General features: G+C 39.2%; 2 protein-coding genes and 1 long non-coding RNA gene across 6 annotated transcripts; all 3 read right to left on the reverse strand.

Annotated features, from left to right (window-relative positions):
- Window positions 1-2,527: 2,527 nt before the first annotated feature.
- On the reverse strand, window positions 2,528-5,522 carry LOC112289980 (uncharacterized). 2 transcript variants are annotated; one of them, XR_002972024.3, is made up of 5 exons: window positions 5,208-5,522; window positions 4,923-5,033; window positions 4,037-4,608; window positions 3,801-3,922; window positions 2,528-3,588 (listed from the first exon to the last, which is right to left on the reverse strand). It is a non-coding gene; the product is annotated as an uncharacterized LOC112289980 (long non-coding RNA). The 2 variants fall into 2 exon arrangements; XR_012219049.2 differs by having other exon boundaries at window positions 4,037-4,152; window positions 5,208-5,515.
- A 2,486-nt stretch (window positions 5,523-8,008) lies between these two features.
- On the reverse strand, window positions 8,009-11,943 carry LOC112287253 (uncharacterized). Of its 3 annotated transcripts, none has more exons than XM_090252952.1 (6): window positions 11,661-11,943; window positions 11,258-11,492; window positions 9,909-10,884; window positions 8,854-9,824; window positions 8,426-8,576; window positions 8,009-8,264 (listed from the first exon to the last, which is right to left on the reverse strand). In XM_090252952.1, the coding sequence occupies exons 3-4, from the start codon at window positions 10,857-10,859 to the stop codon at window positions 9,471-9,473; spliced, it is 1,305 nt and encodes a 434-aa protein (XP_090109078.1). In that variant the 5' UTR covers window positions 10,860-10,884; window positions 11,258-11,492; window positions 11,661-11,943; the 3' UTR covers window positions 8,009-8,264; window positions 8,426-8,576; window positions 8,854-9,470. The 3 variants fall into 3 exon arrangements, with proteins under 3 accessions (XP_090109078.1, XP_024385875.1, XP_090109077.1); XM_024530107.3 differs by having other exon boundaries at window positions 11,601-11,943; XM_090252951.1 differs by having other exon boundaries at window positions 11,646-11,942.
- A 3,005-nt stretch (window positions 11,944-14,948) lies between these two features.
- Window positions 14,949-18,706, reverse strand: LOC112286732 (aldehyde oxidase GLOX). The gene is made up of 5 exons (XM_024529346.3): window positions 18,018-18,706; window positions 17,272-17,433; window positions 16,932-17,135; window positions 15,868-16,683; window positions 14,949-15,734 (listed from the first exon to the last, which is right to left on the reverse strand). Exons 1-5 carry the CDS (start codon window positions 18,267-18,269, stop codon window positions 15,561-15,563), a joined length of 1,608 nt encoding a protein of 535 aa, XP_024385114.1. The 5' UTR covers window positions 18,270-18,706; the 3' UTR covers window positions 14,949-15,560.
- Window positions 18,707-19,608: the final 902 nt, after the last annotated feature.

The following is a 19,608-nucleotide window of genomic DNA, read 5'->3' on the forward strand; positions in this document are numbered from 1 at the left end:
TTTTTCATAATGGTTAGGATGAGTGGGTCAATTTAGTAAATTTTTTGGTCTATTTAAAATTTCTCTCTCTGTATATATATATATATATATATATATATATTATATATGTCTATTTATTTTATTATATATATATATATATATATAATAAAATACCACCAATATTTTCAATTTCTTCTTATACGGCACATCCTTAATAAATGAGAAGTCTAAAGGGTCTGTATAATATCTTGGTGCCATTATTTCTCAAATCCAAATCCAAAAACCAAGTTCTTTTGTTCTTTTTGTTTTTGTTTTTTGTTTTTTTGTTTTTTTTCCCTTTCTATTTCTTCTTTTTCCACTCACAAACATCTCTTTTGATTGGTAAATACAAGTTTGAAGAAGACTGTTTTTTATTTTTCTTCTTTTTTTTCTTCTTTTTTTTCATTCTTATTCTTCTTTCTTCTCCTTTTTCTTACATACTTCCAATGGGGGTGCTCAGTTCAATTGCCAATAGTGCATGAATTCGTAAATAAAATCTTTGCAGTTCCAAAAATATTTGCATCATGGAACCCACATGCAAATATCTGCAAAGTGGATAGAAAAATTGAAACATATGAACTACGAGAATATATTCATAATGTATGACCACTTGGCCATGGACAATAGTGTAGTCTTTGTGTCCATTCCTTTCACATGTTTATTGTGTTGCCTTTCCAAAGAGAGACAATGAATGGATGAATGGATATTTCTTTTCTTTCATTGGCTATTGCTAGTTTTTCCCCAAAATTATAGAGTGCTCAGTTGGGGCAAGTTTAATTGAGAAAGTGTGGATGTGAGTTTTTGTGGTTCCCACATGTTTTTTAAATATGAAACCACAACATAAAACTTTGGTTTTGATATGAATTATTATATTCAGTTTTTAAAGTCAGATCAAACCATTAATAGCTTCTTCTTTGTTTATCATTTCATTTCGTTTTGTTTTTGTTTTTGTTTTGTGTTTTTCTTTTCATTTTTTTTTTTGAAAAGAAAAGAAAAGTTTGACATTATTGAGTTTTCAGGTTTTGTTTTGATGTCAGATAATTGAGGACTTAACTATGGATAAAAAAGAATTTTGATTTAATATGACACTGCATTAAACAATAAGAATTTTTGAAACAGAAATTTATGATTTAAAAACCTTTGCATTACATATATATATATATATATTGGTAGAATAAGAAAATGCACATTACAGAGTACAAATCTGAAATTATGCATCAAAGTTTATTTTATGTATATATATATATATATATATATATATAATCTTAACTTTGTACACAAAGTCAAATTAGTTTTGCTACAGTAAACTAAATTTGTAAAAGGTTCAATCAGCATAGTCAATAAACTAATCAAGACATAAGATGCTTTTATGCTATAATTAGAACGTGGATTGGGTTTATACTTCTAATGCATACAATGTTTGTATCTCCAATGCATCTAATCTATGTCAATGAATTGTATTGTGTATTAGGTGTGTACAATAAAAATTATTTGGATTTTCCTGGTTGTTAGTATTCTTTTTAAAGCCTCCGTGTAATTCAGAGATATTCCATTTGCTTTTCATAATCTCTTTATTTTTATTTTTTATTTTTTGATAGTGGAATGGCAAATTAAAAATCAATATACTGCGAACGTATTTTTTGTATCTTCTATTCAATTTCAAATTCCATGAAATTCATAAAGTTCAAGTTAAAAAATAAAATAATGGATTCAAGTTTTTTGATATCAAAATTATTTAGCACATCTTTAGTGCATTTTCTTTAGCTTTTGGTACTGCAGCCACAACTTTTAACTACTGCCACCACAACTCTCCATCCACCATATGCCATCTTTGCTCAAAACCTATCAAATTTATCAAATTTTATGTGTTCAATATCTTTCAAATCATTTGATTGGAATAAAAAATGAAAACCAAAGAAATATGTCAAGTAGGTAGCATGTTGTAGTAAGAATTGCAAAATTTGTGATGGCATTGGAAATATCCTATATATATATATATATATATATATATATTCTCATATAATTTAAATATAAATTCATAAAAACTACATTTTAGTGTTATATTTCAACTATTTTACAAATTTTCTTAATATTTTTGGTTTTTATGAATTTTACAGTGTAAGCCATTATAATTATTTATTATTTTTTCTTCAAGTATATATTCATTATATCATATAATCTGATATTTTGACATATTTATTGCATACAACCACTCAATAAGGTAACTTTATAATCTTTTAATCTCAATCTCTGAATAAATGATGAAATGAATTTTTTTTATTAAATTTTATTTGATGGTCTTCTCACACAAGCTCATAATAAATAAAACAAAGGTTTTTGTTTGACATATGGAAGATTTAAAATCTTATCATTCTTTTTAAGTCTTTGATGCGATCTTTACAAGAATGTAACCTAAGCTAATGGTGACCATTAGCTTTGGATTACATTATTCATATAAAAGATTTGAATTACATTTAATTTTATTATTTGAAGGGGTAAGTGCCAAAACCATTTTGCATAACATTTGTCCTCAATCCACACAGTGACCACCTTTAGATCCTTCATTTTACAAAACCTTTGAATGTAAAAATGGAATGTCACTGGAGATCCTACCTTTTGTTGCAATATTTTTCTCAAATCCAATCCCTTTTTGACACCCACAAATGACACAAAATCAATGTGACAATGAACAAAAAAAGTACTTCTAGTCTGATAAGTGCTACTTTAAATGAGTACTACAGTGAATAAGAGTTGTTAATGTACCAAAGATCCGCATCAGAATAGCACGAGCGAACTCTGCAATAGTGTAGTACTACCCTGTCATGGCACGTTCCAAACATGGACAGAGACTGAGGCAAAGCCTGAGTGGGAAAATTGTTCACATGGAAAATGCGTGAGTAAACAACTGGGAGCTACTGCAAAGTGATAAAATAAAATAATATAAATCTCCAAAGTAGGTTTCTATGTTGATTAACATAAAGATATACAATTCTGCGTTACTGTAGGTTCACATTGTCCATGTACAGTGTGTCGCTTAATTGGGTATAAGGGAACAAAGGTGGTTTCTAATGCATGGGGCATTCTCGAGTAACTTGCACAGGACTTAACTGGTTGGGAAGCGCTTATCTGGTTGCAACGCCGACCAACCAATTTTAAAATTAGAGCAACCCTAATCGTTGTTTTAACAATTTGAGAGGTTCGTCGACCTGGGTGAACCATGTTGAACAGAGATTTAGAACAACACTGGCGAGATATGACTTTCAGAATTGTCAGGACGGAACAATTTGCTGCATCCAAAATAAAACAGAGACAGTAACTCAGCTCCTCATATTGCAATCCCAACAGAAGTCAACATCTGAATGAGGAATGAAATCCACCATTCGGAGCAGCTACGTTGTTACAGTGCTTCAGCTATCCATATGCTCCCAGAATAGCTGGATAGAACTGAATGTTTCTCATCTGACTGATCTCCAAGTAGTCACCGTGGATTGTGCGCCGCTCCCATCTTTTGGCAGGGTCATAAATCCGAGATAGGAACAGCAGTAATTTATAATTAAGTATCAATATTCACTGAAATATGCACCACAACAAACATCACCTCAAACCGCCATCCCAAAGTTTTAACTAGCTTTAGAAATTGTTCATAACCTGTTTCTCTGGTCATAATCAGAGTAATTCACCAAGAGTTGCCAATTGGTATCAGAGGATTCTCTACACATATTAACCTGAACTGTTGAATCAACTTATTCTTAGTCAAACAAGGGATCACAGATAGTGCTTACATGAGGAATTATCAGATTCTCTTTCACGTAGAGAGAACTGTCAACAGTATCTTGCGCAACTCTGAAACCAGCTGCTGTTGAACTGCGTGCAAGAACTCAACTATTGAATCTCCATTGCAAACCTGCACTCATCGAGGAACCAAAGATTTCCATTACTAATCAAATTCAGATTATAAATTTAATGCAAATCCAAGAGAGCGTCCGTAGATTGAAAAGTTCAGATTGAATCCACCTACCCATGGTAAAGTTCTTCTTGCAGTTACTCCACTGGTTGTGTGTTTTACATAGGCTTTACGCACTCTCTCGGCTTGATCTTCAGCCCCAGATTCTCTACAGTTCCACACTCCACACCCTTCATAGAATTGTAAGGTGTATACCAGGACTGTCCAAAGTAAGAAATGATTCTCAAAGAACTCAACTACACCTAATGAAGCAAAGAGTACAAAGCAATCTGAAGGCGCTTATCATACCTCAAACCAATCAGAACTTGGAAACTAAAATGAGTAGATTTGAGAGCGAAAAGGAGAAACAACAAGGGCTTGAGCTCTCCCTTCATAATAAAAGAAAAAAGAAAAAAGTAGAAATTAGAGCTTTAATCACCCATGTTAGGATGGCTGGGGGTGAGAATGAGCATCATACAAGATCTCAGATAGAAACTCTCATCGACTACAAGTAGATGGTGAATGTACGATGGCGAGGAGAAGAATAATCTTCATGCCTATCAACGGTAAGAAGCTGGTCTCAACGGCTGGATTTTTACCACATTTTCCTACTTTCTGTTCTATACTGGGTTCTTCCTTTTGCTATTCTGCAATGCAAGGTAGGAAAATCAGCATTCAAGATGAAGGTATGCAACTCAACTCACCCACAGTACCAAGAAATTTCAGCATAGGATGCCTTGCAGCAGTACTTCAAGAAACAAAAATGACTGGAAAATTCTATTTGGATCATTTTGTTTTAATGATAGCCAGTCGGATGAGGTCATTCAGAAGTGTCAACAGAGTATTGCATGATGAAGGACGGCCAAAGATCCCTAATATTCACACAAAAACGAATTACACGAGTGACTGTATTAGGATTTAGTTCTCTGACAAACATTACCAGGAATAAGGCACTACATACCAGCTACTTCATTCTCTTCATCTGCATCCTCACAATTCCATCAGCAGAGGAAAAGCTTGAACGACTTCTAACCCTTCGTTTCTTCCGTTTTTGAGCACGCCTTTGCCCTCCCTGCAGAATCGACGACAGAATGAGCTATTTGAAAAGGAAAGAAAAGAAAAGATATACATATATATGTATATATATATAGTGAGAGAGAGCTACGCAAGAAATACACATTGTTAGAAGGCCTTGGATCAACTATCATATTTCTTGATCAATAGGCGACAAGGTCTTGGTGATTACTCCACAGTGAGCGAGCATATGCTGTTTCTACTCTTCGTCTTCCAATTTTGATCGCAAAATTGACCCTCTGTAACACCTGGACACAGTGATGAGTTTCCGAGCTATACTACAGTTACATAATCCATGCAACTGTAAAGTCTGATAAATTCAATCCTAGTAGCATCATGTTTAGCTGTGCCCACGTAACCCATTCATCGCCCACGCGAGACATGCGAGACAATGCCTGGTGAAATTGTGAGACTCAGAGAACAATGGGGGACACGCAGTTTTCTTGAGAGGGAGATGAATTTGAGAGAGGGAATAATCTCATGCGAGATCATCATCGTCGCAGCACAGCGAGCGGTGACCACGGTCATCAAAGCACGGCGCCGTCGACGGCGAGGACCTCCGTTCGTCCTCCGTCCGTCCTAGTTTGTGTCGCCGTCGGTTCCGCCGTTTGAGCGGGTCTTCATGTTTAGGAAGGGAGAAATAATATTGAGAAGTTTTACTTGGTTGGTTATTATTATTTAAAAAATACATGGAAAGTTTTTTTTTTTTTTTTTGAAATAGAATTCATTTTATGATATATATATATATATATATATGTTATGAATGGTGCCATTTTTAAAATTTGTGTTAAATGCTTATTAAGGGGTAGATTTTATAGGAATTTGAGATATTATTTTAAAAATTGATCAAATCGGTTAATTTTTCTTTTCATTCACAATATAAAAGGAAAGAAGACGGTTTTATTTTTAAATATTTAATCAAAATAGGATGTGGCCAAAAAAAATTTAGCATTTAAAATTTAAAATTTTAACTTTTTAGCACAATAAGCAATCTGTAATTTTATTAATTAAAAATTAATAAAAAATTAATAAAAAATGTCATAAAAGAATATATATATATATATATATATATCATTATCAAAATTATTTTTCAACATATATCTTTAAGTAGTTATTTTTACACATATTGCTATTGAAATGGTTGTTTTTGTGGAGTCATAAAAACATATCAAGGATATATACATAAAATCTTCATCATACATACATACTAAATACATATACATATACATATATACACCATAATTTTTTATTTTATTTTATTGTTTATTTTTGAAGAAAATTTATTTTGTTATATTTGTAATTGTAAAGTGTTATAAACATAGTGGTGTACGTCCTTAAACCTGCCACTTTTTTCTAGATTCTTCATTGACCTATCAAATTATTTCAAAGTATTTTATAAATCTTTTAAATGATTCTCCTGGAGATTTTTGGTAATTTTAACCAAGCTATTTCCACTAAAATTCTTGTTTAGATCTTGCTTATTTTGTGGTTTGCAATTCTTTTTGAATCTTTGCATGGCCATTTGATGTTGGTTTAACATTATTCAAATGAGTGTATCTCTTGTTTATTGATTATTTAACTTATTACACACATTTTTTAAATTTCTTGTCGTATTATAATGTACACCTAATAACGAAATTACTGTTAAATCAAATTGTTACAATCAACTCTTTTACTTTAGACTATAAAAAAAATCTTAAAAAATTTAAACCAACCATCTTAAAATTAATATTGTGCTAATCTCAATAGCATTGAACTTGTTATTTTGCTAATCTTTTTATAATAGAATTTATGGCGCTAAAAATGTTGTAAAATAATTGCAAGGGAAATTGAAAAAGTTGGTAAATGTAATACTTTAGATAAATTATATAGCACAACTGCCAACGAATATTCTTCTTTTATAAGATTAAAAATCACAGGAGCCCCCTTAATAGGTGTACCAAGTCATGGCATGTTCCAATCAACGAACAGTCACTAGTAAACAATTTTTTGCATTTAAATGGATGTTTGTTACATCTTTTTATTTTTCCCAATTTTTTTTTTCAATTTTTTAACAATATAATGTCTTCTATCAATAAATAAAAATCTTATAGTGGCTAAAAGAGAAGATGGTTTTCACAACATCTATATATTTTTAAGCGCACCATTCATTTTACTTTCTTTGTACTAGAATTTTTTAATTATCACGATATATATATATATATATATATATATATACACAGTATATTAGGTTTGTTGGTCGTGTAATTTTAACCTATTGATTACATTTACATCTTGGGACTGGTTTCCATTCCTATGAAGGTATGCATCACCCCAATTGAACTCTGATATTCATTGACTGCTATACAAGTTATTTCTTTATTTTACAATATTGAATTTACTCGATGTATTAGTGTAACATGCATAGATGTATTCCAATATTTACAGTGCTGCGTTTTCTATAAAAAGAAAAAAGAAAATAGAGAGCTTAATTCAAGTTTAGTACAGTAATTTTTGGATTGAATACGAAATACCATTGTTCCTTGGGATAAATTACACAAAACTACACGATTGTAATTGCTCCCATTCACTGCAAACATGAACTTAATAAACAAATTGTAGAATCTCATGATAAAGTAAAGAATACGGAAAAAAGAAAAAGAAAACAAAACAGCAATTCTTTTCTCACAGAAATTTACATGATCTATAAATGATTTTGTGATTCGGTGATTGCGATTCCAGAATGGCTACAGTTTAATGTTCAACAACTTGCATTAACTTGACTTCCAAAATAAATTCATTTAATTAGAATGTAGAAAACATCCCAACGAATTATTTTAAAAGAACATGCCTGAACCTTTCCCGGAGCTCCGCCTGAACGCCTTATTCCAGATAGGAAATGGTTCAATGTAAAAATTGAGAATAATCACCGAGCACCACAAATTGGACATCACGTGCAGCAAAGAAATTTGAACAAATCGCAACTGCAAAAAATTGAAGTGGCGAATGAATCTTTCAGCCCTGAACAAATTCACACGATGCAAAAGCGTCTCACATACTCGTCAATGGCTGTTCTTACATCCTACAAGGACTGCGTAGCTTCTTGATTGGCTGCGTTGTACTCAGTATCTGATTCAGCAAACTCAACACGCTGCTCTTCTTCGTGCCCAAAAGAGCGTTTGTGATGGCCTTCTTTCTCTGCACGATCCGATGGTCTGCCATCTTAACATGAAAATCGAAGCGTCGCAATCTGGGTTAACAGATTTAGCGTCAGAAGAAACTCATTCCAATAGCAAAGTTTGCTTTTAGCAATTACAACATTCAAACTTCACAGATACAACTCAGTGTTAGCAAAACTCGTTGAGTTCCTGCATGTGCACTTATCCATACTCAAGGGTACAGGAGTCCAACCTTGGCTCAGCAAGGACATTGAATGATCTGCCGTCATTTTCATCTTTAGATAAGGTTTTCCTAGAACTTGCAGATCTCCAAGACCAAAGAAAACTACGAGGTCCTGTCTGCGAATGTCTGATTCAAGCAATGCCGCTTAAATAACAAGCACCTGACTTAGGGACAACCAAACAAACACATTAGGTTAGCAAGGTCGTTACAGTGGTCTTTATGACATGTTGAATTGTTACTGAGGATGGTACGATCCTGAGGCTAAGCCTTACCCTATGAGAATGCTGGGTATGAAGAAGGAAACAGTAGAGACATTACAGAAGTATTCTCATACAGTTTAAAATGAAAACCACATGTTCTGACACGCACAGGATTGTGGAACTCATATACCAGCAGGAGTAGACATGACCAGGTGAAAAATGAGACTAGAAGTTAACCTTGATCTGAAAGGTGGGCAATTTGTTGACGAACGCACTCGTTATCTCCAACAGCAGGAGGATTTAGCTCAGATAAACAGCACAAGGGAAATTAAGAGCATTCGCCCACATGCTCCCCATCCCAGTAGAGAACGTCTATTGCATACCATAGAGCGTTCTAAACCAAGACAAAATGCTACATTCCAGCTATTATGTCACCTGTTCAATACTTGCTCCATTGCAGGTAAGCTGAAATGAATTGTCTACCTCTTCACTATTAGCCTCTGGGGTCAACCCTGACGAACCCTTACAACTCTAGCTATCAAATTCACAAAACTGCTTATTTATTTATTTATTTAGTGGCTATAAAAACGATAGACAACGGCACACATAATGAAGAAACCTGTGTTTCCCCCGATAACGGTAATTATCGATCAGTTTTTTTTTTTTTTTTCCTCCGATAAGAAAGGTAAAAAATAAAATAGAAAGACCCTAGAGGAGGTTATCGACCTCGCGATTAATGTACTGAGACAATGCCATGGAGACAACTACCACGACCAGATATCCAGTCAATGATATCATGGTCGTAATAGCCCAAGGTATTGAGAGAATGATACGCAAGAAAACAAGCTATTTGTTCAGCATAATGCCGATGAACAAGTTTTAACGTGATCCTCCGCCAACTTCTGAATGGCCTTTCTTCTGTCCGATTTGGAGAGGCTACGTACGTTTACAAGAGGCCCAAGGTACTTAGGAGAATCCGGGAAGTTGAAACTTCGGCACCTCTTGGCACTGCAATGATACTTTCCTGCATCAAATGCAAGTGCAGCCTCCTTTTCGGTATCATAAGAGCCAAGCCATACTTTCTCGTTTGTTTGACCTATCCTGATCTCGGACACCCATTTCCCATTTCTCCTCCGAACTCCCTTGTACAGCTGACTGCGGTTCTCACCGAATCCTCTAATTTTCTTTCGTATGATAGACTGTCCCTGCTGTAACCGTTGGGAAAACAGAGTCAACATAGCACCAGATATCCAATAGTGACAAGCATGGAGATTGAAGGTGATGATCATTACCAGTGGACGTTTCTCCAACTTTTTCCTCCGTACAAGCCTTGTGAGCCTTATACAGGCGCCGATAATTCGAACCATGACTCCCCAACCTCGCCCTGCATTGGCTTGGTGAGGTGCTAATACAGCATCCTCCGCACCAATTTCGAAAAACTGTTTGAACCACTGCAAGCGGTCTTCGAACTTCAAAGGTATGGTGGAAGAACTCCCCGAATCTATCATGTCCATATTGCTTCTAGCATCCATGCAAAAAGGAGACAAGCTTTGATTTCCTACTTGAGCGGAACTGGGCGATTGCCATTCCACAATGTTATCATTGTCCGCGTCGAAATGTCCATTGGCGGACAGAGAGGATGAATCAAATGAGTTTAAATGAGCCATCCCTGGTGTGGAAGGAATTTGATTAAGTTCTGAAGCATTCGATACGTCGACAACTGCCGAACCCACCAATGTCGAGTCCACAAAATCATTGCCAGCTAGCATCGGCTGAAACTCCCCTCCTTGTGATTGCATTCCCAAATCATGCTGAAACACGGGGGAAACTGTAGGACGCATGCCAGGCACTGGACTTTGGTGACCTGGTTGGTATAAAGGTAATCTCCCAATCGGCTCCGGTTGGACAAGAGACCCGTAATCCTCAGGAGATAAGGGATCGAGGTACTTCGAGTCAAAATCGGACACATGGCTGCCTTCGGCGCTATGATGGCTATCAGCCCAACCCCTGAACTCAACTTGCAAGTTGCGAGATGGCGCACTACTGCCTTCAGCTGCATGGTAGCTGTCTATCCAATCATTATACTCAGCTTCCGATGCAGGAATCGGTTGCGCCGGTCCCCAGAAGTGTTCGTAAAACCTTTTCCATTCAAGTTTCTTCAACTTCAGCTTATTTTTGAAGCGCCCCAACACGCTAGCCTGCCGAATGAGCAGCCCCCACCGACAAGGCTTCGTTTCTGTCATTATTTATGGTTTCAAACCCCTAACCCTACATTATGCAAAACAAACCAGCATCAGTCGGTACGTGTGCAGCAAAAACCTCGTAGAAGTAGACGCATGTAAACCGGCACATAGCTTGTTTTCTCACACAAAAGCACGGAAATACTGTCAGGTTCCTCTTATCAGAGACGTATACTTCAAAGGCTTCCGTTAATGAGTTGAACTGTCATCCACACATGTAATTGTCTGACTTCATTTGATGCTGTGGGATCTTCACTCCCGCATTAGAAAAATCATAGAACGCTTACGAATATGTCTGAGAACATCTAAGGACATTCGCCATCGAAACAAGACGTAGTAAAAAGTCTGAAGTTAAGTGCACATACAAACAACGTTCAGAAGATATGTGGGTGATGACCAACCTGGTATGGAGGAATAGAAGAAACACGAGGTATGGAATAGATCCAACACTTGCAAAGCGGAGAAATAACCAGAATAGTTCTGGACAACAACGTGGACAACACACCACGGCTCGATTCTTCCCGATTCTGTAGTACCGACAATTGTGTCACTTGTGGTGACGTCGAATCCAAAACTAGCGGAGCAAAACTTCTGATCGCCACCACGGAGATTTGTATGCACGAACAACCAAAACCCCTGTAGAATCACTCCAAGGCACAAAGTTAAGAATTAAACTCGAGGACTTATGAGCGAATCAAAATCAACTATTCACCGAAAACAGCCAACGCTAGCACTCAACGCAACCTGAACTGAGCTAGAGAGCCGACTAGCTCGTGTTTACGCAAATACCGCCAAGTCGCGTACTCGACATGAATTCGCCCAACTCGACTCCAAACTGCGACGGGGAGGAGGCCAACATTCCCCGATTTGCGGCACTCACTTCTCCGCACAAACGAAGTCCGAAGCTGCGCGTTCTAAACCACCAACAAGTAACACAACCTTCGTCGCCACACATGCTCTACCTACAACCTCTAACGCTAAGGGAAAATTCGAGCGGAACGAGACGACGAGCGAGGAAACACAAACCCTGAAGCAAAAGCCTGACGTGATTCTAGGATCCCATCAAAACAAAACAGCAGCAAGGACTCGTAACAAGGTCCCCACCCGCCACCACCACGCTGGATCAAAACCCGCCATCACCAGGTGAAACCTTAACCAGGTTTTACTTTTCAGACCTGAAAAGTAAAACCTCAACTAAAATTTCACTACGAAATTCGGCTCGAAGGAGACGAGAGGGAATAAATCCCTCGCTAAATTACGCTGAGAAATTACGAAAAGCAAAGACGAGGAGGGCAAAAAGAATAAATAAATAAATAAATAAAACAAAAATATACCGACTACGGGGAACGAGGGGCGGCAAAAATCGACGCTGAAGGTGGAGTTATGGAGCCCTTCGCGCCAAAACGCAAGCGCACGGTTATGGGGTATACCCGTGGATCACATCCAACATTGGATGGATGGATGGATGAGTGTCGTTCGGGTGAGAGTGTGAGCTAACACGGTGCAAAATAGAATAAAATATGATATTTTGGAATTTTTGCTTTGACTTTGCTTTTATTTGTATGGATTTGGAAACACTCATCCATGCTCAATTTATTTATTAATTTACACTCCTACTCTCCATGTGTTTCTTTGCAGTTATTGCCTTCAGTTATCTTGTTATTTTATTACAAGAATATAATATCTATGGAGGGGGGTATATTGAAATTTTCAAATAACTTTACATTAATTTTTGTAATATCATGGGATGATATTATAGAGAGAGACTATAATAGATTCTATTATTGCCTCCATAATAAACATCGTAATATAGATGTAACACCAAAAACATCTTAATATAGACGCAACAAAAAATAAAAAATAAAAAATAAAAACTTCAAAGAAAAAAAAAGGGAAAAGTCTGAGTTGATAAATTGGAAGTTTTTTTTTTTTTTTTTTTTTTTTTTTAAGATTTATAAAGATGTATGCCATGTTTTAAAAGACCCACATCTATATTAAGATGTTTTTGGTGTTACATTTTTAAAACTTCCTCGTAATAGTAATAATAAATGTAATAATAATGACAACTTGTGTGGTTTTTAAAGAATGTATTATAACCGCTAATTCCTCAAATTTGTAATAATGTGCAAAAAGTATGATCCTTGTTATATTCATTATGCATGCACTATTCATAAGAAAAAGATGAAGTATTAACATGGTGCATGTGTTGAAATTGTGTATGCTTTAATGACTCAACTCTTGAAATATGTGAAGATTAAAAGGCCAAAAATTGAAGATGTGTTTTTTGTATTATTTAATCAATATGTTGAAAACATCAAGTGCATGAATGTTATTGATTGCACAATGTTCAATTTAAAGAAAATTACAAAACATTAAACCTTTTAGAACAACTATTAGAATTTGACATATCGATCATGGCGGTGAAGTCTGGGCAGGAATTGGGACCGATGCCGTTCCTGATCACTCGTGTCAGCGAATGCTTATTATTCTTATTATTCTTATTGTTATTATTCTTGCTGGATTATTTTCTGCAAGATATGATCGTGACAGTGAGTGAAATCCATCTGTCGTTTCGTTTGCTTGTGCTGTAGCTTTCAAAGTACACGATGTTCAAGGAGCTGTGGATGCGAGCATTTCACAGCTGAAGATTTTTTCATCCGCGACACCGGCAGATCTAAGCAAGGTGCGTTTTACATTGGCTTAAATCGTCGACGAGAAGAACAGCTCACCGCATATTCTGTGGGTCGAAGCATTTTGATCAGATCATCGTCTTTCCATTCTTCGTGTGCTTTTTCTAGCAGTCGAACACGACCCTTCGAAGCCTCTCTAGCCTCCTCAAGCTTCTGCTTTGATGGCATTGCTACATGAGCAGTTGGGATAAAGTTGAAACTAGTGGGTGTGGTTTTTTGGGTGGCGTGGTCGGGACCGTGGCAGTGGCATAAGAGCACCTGGTTTAGAGGACGATTGCGGGACCAAGAGGACTGAGAATGAAGCGCCACTGCTCTCACTACTGGTCGGGCCGTTTGGGCTCTTTTCGATGTCCTTTCTTTACTCGGACCGATAGTACTCATTATCCACTTCCCAGGTGTGGAGACGTCTCAATTGTCCTCATCAAATTGGCCCCACCCTCTACCCGACGTTGAGATTCAGACATCTTGCTACCGATACCCTGGATTCCAACCTCTCACACTAAAAAAAATAAAGTACCCCAAATCAGAAATATATCTGCAGCCTCGACCGTTAACGTCGCTCAGAATCATGACCACCTCTCGCTACAACCGTCGCCTGAAACATCCTTCTGACGCGTTAGTATATATTCCATCGTTCACTGAGGGATTCGAATTTTGTCACAGGTTGAAGCTTGTGGGTTTGTCGGGCGACTAAGAAGGCAGTGCAGTTTCGTTTGGAGAAAGGGGAAAAGAACAAGATATTGAGAAACTGGAAATGTGTCGTATTACCGCTGAAACTTTATGGAGGCAATTACAGAACATTGACCCTGGAAGCAAATACAGCAGAGGGTCGACAGTGCTTCAACTGGAAGTTGCTACTCAACACGAATGGTCCTTCCAGGCATCCAATTAGCGTTCTATTCTCAGGATGTTGGACATCGTGTGCAGCATCTCAGACTTAGATTTTTTCCTCCAGGTTTTCTGTAAGTTGATGATAATGTGCATGTTCAGACTGTTTTCTAACCAAGGCGTTGTCTTAGTAATTCTTTTTCAATCAGAAATGAGTGTCGAAATGTCCAGGTGGTGGTGGTGGCGGCCTTACAAGTATAGATCCATGATGAAGTTCTCAAGGTGGTAGAAGCCGTAGACAAGCGGGGAGTATTAAAATCCGTAGAATGGAAGACATGGTTATTGCTAGTGAGGATTCAACAGAAGCTATCCGACATTCAAAAATAATTTTGAGTGCCATACAAAATGGCGCTGTGGACACTCCGTCATCAGTATTTTCTCGCGCACATTTTCCTCCACAGCCCAATGTAAGCTCCACCACTAACCCCAGATTTCGACTCTTGGGCAATGTGAGACAACGGATCTCAAAAATTGTACTCGTGATTTGAGAGATTCGTGAAACGTATAACATTGATCGAGTTATTCATGCCGATGCCTGTTGGAGCAAGCTCGTAGCTTTTATTACAAGTAATAACCAATGCAGAGCAAGACGGCGCTCCCAGCTTTCTGTGCACACATGATTTCCTAATATTTGTCAGGAAACTTCGAATTTCGCGGCGTAATAGCCGGCCTTTTATCCTCTGGCCATATACAGAGCCTCTCTACACTACCGGTATGCAACCTCTGAACCTGAACCAAAACTGGGATTCGGGGGCATTCAAAATCTCCCCACGCACTTGGCGAAATTGGCTCAAAGTTGCACCCTAATGGTATCAATCTGGAACTGATTTCCTACAGCACATAAGACTCTACTATGAATTAGTTTCAAATTCCAAACTACATGTTTACGAATAGCAATCTTGAAATTCAACGAAAATAATGCTGTCTCTGCTAGTGTGCAACCGAACCTGCGACACCCAACACTGACATTTGGAAAGATACCATCATTGTTTCGATCGCTAGATTTTACATTGGAAGAGCGGATCGGTCCTCATCCCTCAGGGGTCGATCGTCACAGGCATCTGTGCCCAATCAGAGGGAGGATCACAACAAGGATGAATCGGAGATCGACGATCGATCAGCCCAATTAGCCAATCTTCGCCCAATTTGCCCAACTAGGGACACCGTTCACAATGGCGAACAGCATGTAGTAGCCTCCAGGTGCAATGGTGGCATCTGGCGGTCCCGTTGAGTCCACTGTGTACTTGCCGCCGCCAACTATCACTGGCACAGATGCTGCAAGTTTCAGCAATCTTTGGCCCTGCAACCGAGAATACAATAAATAAGCAAAAGGAACTGAATCGAGATGATCAAACACGTAGCAATGGAAGGTATTCAAATGGAATGGCGTCCTTTCTCTTGATGTTGCAAACGATCTCACTACTGAGTCTCACCTGTGCATACGAGTGCGTGACGAACGGCGAGTTGACCATTGTGAGCTGGATGCCAACAGTGAAATCACCCCCGTAAGTGACCGTGGCGGTGAACGCTCCTCCGTAGGCTATGGCCCCAGGAATCTCCAATGCGGGGCGAGTGCCGCCAAGGTAAGGGGGGTTGTAAGCATCGATTCTGAGCTCGGTGGGGAAATCTCCCGTAAATGTGTAGAACTGGTGCGTGTTGCTACCAGCACACAGAATCCGGCCATCAGGCAGAAGATTTGAAGTGGAGTGATACATGCGAGGAATCGTGGAGGGAGCAAGCGTTTGGAACCGTTCTCCCGCAGCCTTGTCCGGGGAGTACAGATCGGGGGTGAGGACAGGATCGCTAGCGTAACCCCAACCCTGGGAGCCCCTCGCTGCGCCGTTGATGATGATCACATCGCCAAGGGGAGTTAGAATCATGTCGCCCATGGTGCGTCTGTGGGGCATGGTCTCGATGGCCCATCCCCCATCACCCAAGGGGTTGATGCGTCCGCAGGTGTTGCTAGCGGGGGACAGCGCGGTCGGGTTGCTGAATGCACCCTCCGCCGCTCCTCCGCAAACAAGCACCTCGCAGCTCTTGAACCCATCATCGGATTTCAGCGGGAGCATCACGGAGCTTCCCGCAGAGGGGTAGTTCCGGGGCTCGCCTGCGAGCTGAGGGAGCTTCTTCACCACTACATTGTTTTGCCAGTCGTAGAGAACGGAGTCCTTGTTGGCGAATATGAAGAGGTTGTTGTTGGGGAGGAGGTGCACGAATGGGTAGAGGTTGTCATTCTGGGCACTGTTGGTCTGCACGTTAAGGCAAGACAAATTTAGACTTCTCCCCTGCGTGCTAGGATCTTCATTGTTCAGAAAAACCTCACAAGTATGCTGTAGAAGATCTCAGCATCAGAATGCCAGCACCTAGTGTCCAAAACCGATTTGAGAATTAACCATTCACCTAACTCATAAAAGAATACTTTCTAGATATTCTCGTTAAATGTCAACTCAATAAATCGAAACTCGGTGTCAATGAGGAAGGAGTTTGTCTTATTTACCTCCTGAAGAAGGGGCAACGTAGTTTGGCCGCGCCCATTTGCAGGTACATACTCAACAGTAAATGCGTTTCGGCCGCCAACCACTATCTGTGTGCCGTCGGGTAGCTGCTGGTTGGAGGCGTACCACCTTCCAATCTGGAGACTAGTATCTAGCTCCACCCAATCGCAACCCCCATCATCGCCGCAGGGTTGGTATTCTCTAATCTGTTGTCATTCACGCCCACCATCCCGCACAATTCTTAGTGAAGTCCATCGACAGTCTAGCCATTGTCTTAAGGCTATTGTTGTGCTCTTGGAGCCTCAAGGCACAACTTCAGAATGTACTCAAGATTATAAATACCTTGGCTACTCCTTCAGCGTCTCCGCCCGTCTGGACCATCTTTCCGTCGCCGTTGAACTGCCCGGACGAGCACCACGTATCGGTGAAAACAAACAGTGGCCTGATGTTGTTCGAGCCAGGGGAGAAGACCGCAGAGTGCGCCGTGCAGTCATTTTTATTGGCCTGCCATTGAGTAGAAAAAAGAGTGAGTGATTAAGCACAACGCATTTGATCTCCCTAATTTCAGGGTAATGTATAGGCGAATAGCTAAAACGTGAACACAACGGCATTGTTTCTGGTACTACTGGTCAGCTTAATAAATGTTTTTGATGAGATTCTATCCACTTCGAGTCGACCGAGTCGGGTACTATCAAACAGAGTGCCCATTTAACACCACAAGCACCACTTGTACAAATTATCTGTTCAACATGTAAGAAGGTCAACAAAATCATGGGAAAGCAAATGACTGCGTCCTGCAAACCGGTACATGAGGATAACGTCAAGTTTTGGATCGAAAACTGCTACTGTATGATTACATCACACACTATCTCTGATGCAAGTTCGTCGACTCTCAAAGAACACGAGTGCCAACGCAGTTGCGATTGGATTCACTGTTCTAGAGAATCTAGATAGCGCCTGCATTGACAAGTAGACTAGCAACTCGAAGACTAGCATTTCCCATGTTTGCCAGAGATGGACCTCATGATGTGTGCGACATTACATTAACGGTTTACAGACTCGGTGAGCGACGACTGACTGACACTAACCCGATCAGCTTCGTTTTGTCTGCACCGTCCGTTGTTCAAGGGAAGCTGTGAGTCACCGACATTGGTGCGGTCGAGAAGAATGACATTTCCGAAGCTTGTCACTGCAGCATGCATTGTTGCAATACCAGCATTGTCCTTCACTATCTCCCAGTACCCTTGACCGTTCGCTCCAGACTGCAACCATCCCGCCCACAGCAACAGAGCTGCTAACAACTGCAGGACATGGCGACTTCGCCAATTCCTAGAATACATCGTGCCACACAGCGCTGATTATTCTAAGATTCTAAGCACGAATGAAGCTCAAATTGCTCTCACTTGGATGTCCTCACAACGCCAGCAAGCTTCAATTAGTTCGTCTGCAGCTTCAATTCCAGTCTGTATGCGACGGAATCGTATAGAAGTGACAACACACAGAGCTGCTAAACAGATTCTTACTACTAGCTATGAGACGTCGTTCCCTCGTAAGTAGAAGCTCAATCCCAGGCTTCATCTGACTCCGGAGAGTTGCACCCCATCTCCAGTTGTAAAAGGAAGATGAAGGTATGTCAGGCCGCGTCTCGAGGAGGACCTTCATTGACTTCGTTTCGTCACCAGGCGGGGGAGACGTCTTGTACAGTGCGAGGAAGGGTCTCGAGTGCACATGGTAGATTAATCGATCACAGCTTGTGCCAGCTCGACGGGAATAACACTGCGGCGCTAATAAGTTGCACTAGAAAAATGAACCCTCTTGATGACGGAGACCGAACCGTCGCCTTCCGTCCTCGCTCCGAACTTTCCTCATTGTCACGATTGCAAGGGCTTCAATAATTGCTCAAAGATTAGGGCAGAGCAAACATTCCCTCTGAATCCTAATACCAGTCATCAGCAGGCCTCTTTAAGGTAGGGCTTTTCCCGAAAGACACTAATTTCCCTTGAATAAACTTAGATGCTCAATTGTATTCCTCCACATAAAATAAGGCACCAATTGTATTCCTCCACATGGTAGGGGAAGGCCCCACATGACGCAATTTGTGTGGAGGAATGCCAATCTGCAATCACAACAATGACATTGGAGTATACACACCAAATTTACCATGGTGAAGGAGTTGCAGACCCCTTGGAAATCCTCCCTAGAGAGTTTGGCCTCGTGCAAAATCCATAAGATGAGAACACAAACCAAGTTTTATCAACACTATGTTTGTTTTATCAACACGATGTTTGTTCTATGAGAAGCTCGGATACAAAGATGTGAATCTCACATGACATAAGCAAAAGCTGACAATGAATATAAAAATATTTTTAATTATTCTTCTTGTAGACAACATCACAATGCATATGAAGTTGCAACATGTAAAAGCATGTGTAGATTACAATGCCCTCCTAGATACATCAAAGAAGTAGTTCTTTGACCATGTGAATTTCAAAAATACCTTCATATGTAATTTCAAGACCAAAAAGGCACTCAGGTTCATAATCAATCGAGACATTATGGATGTGGCTATTGGTGATATATTATTTATTGCATACGATGAGTAATCCGCACTCACTTGTAAATAGACATTGTCAATTTTTAAGTTGTTCAAAGATGCAAACAATGACCAAATTAAGTTTT

This window comes from Physcomitrium patens, chromosome 1 (genome assembly GCF_059467195.1).
Source record: "Physcomitrium patens ecotype Gransden chromosome 1, ASM5946719v1, whole genome shotgun sequence".
NCBI lineage: Eukaryota > Viridiplantae > Streptophyta > Bryopsida > Funariales > Funariaceae > Physcomitrium > Physcomitrium patens.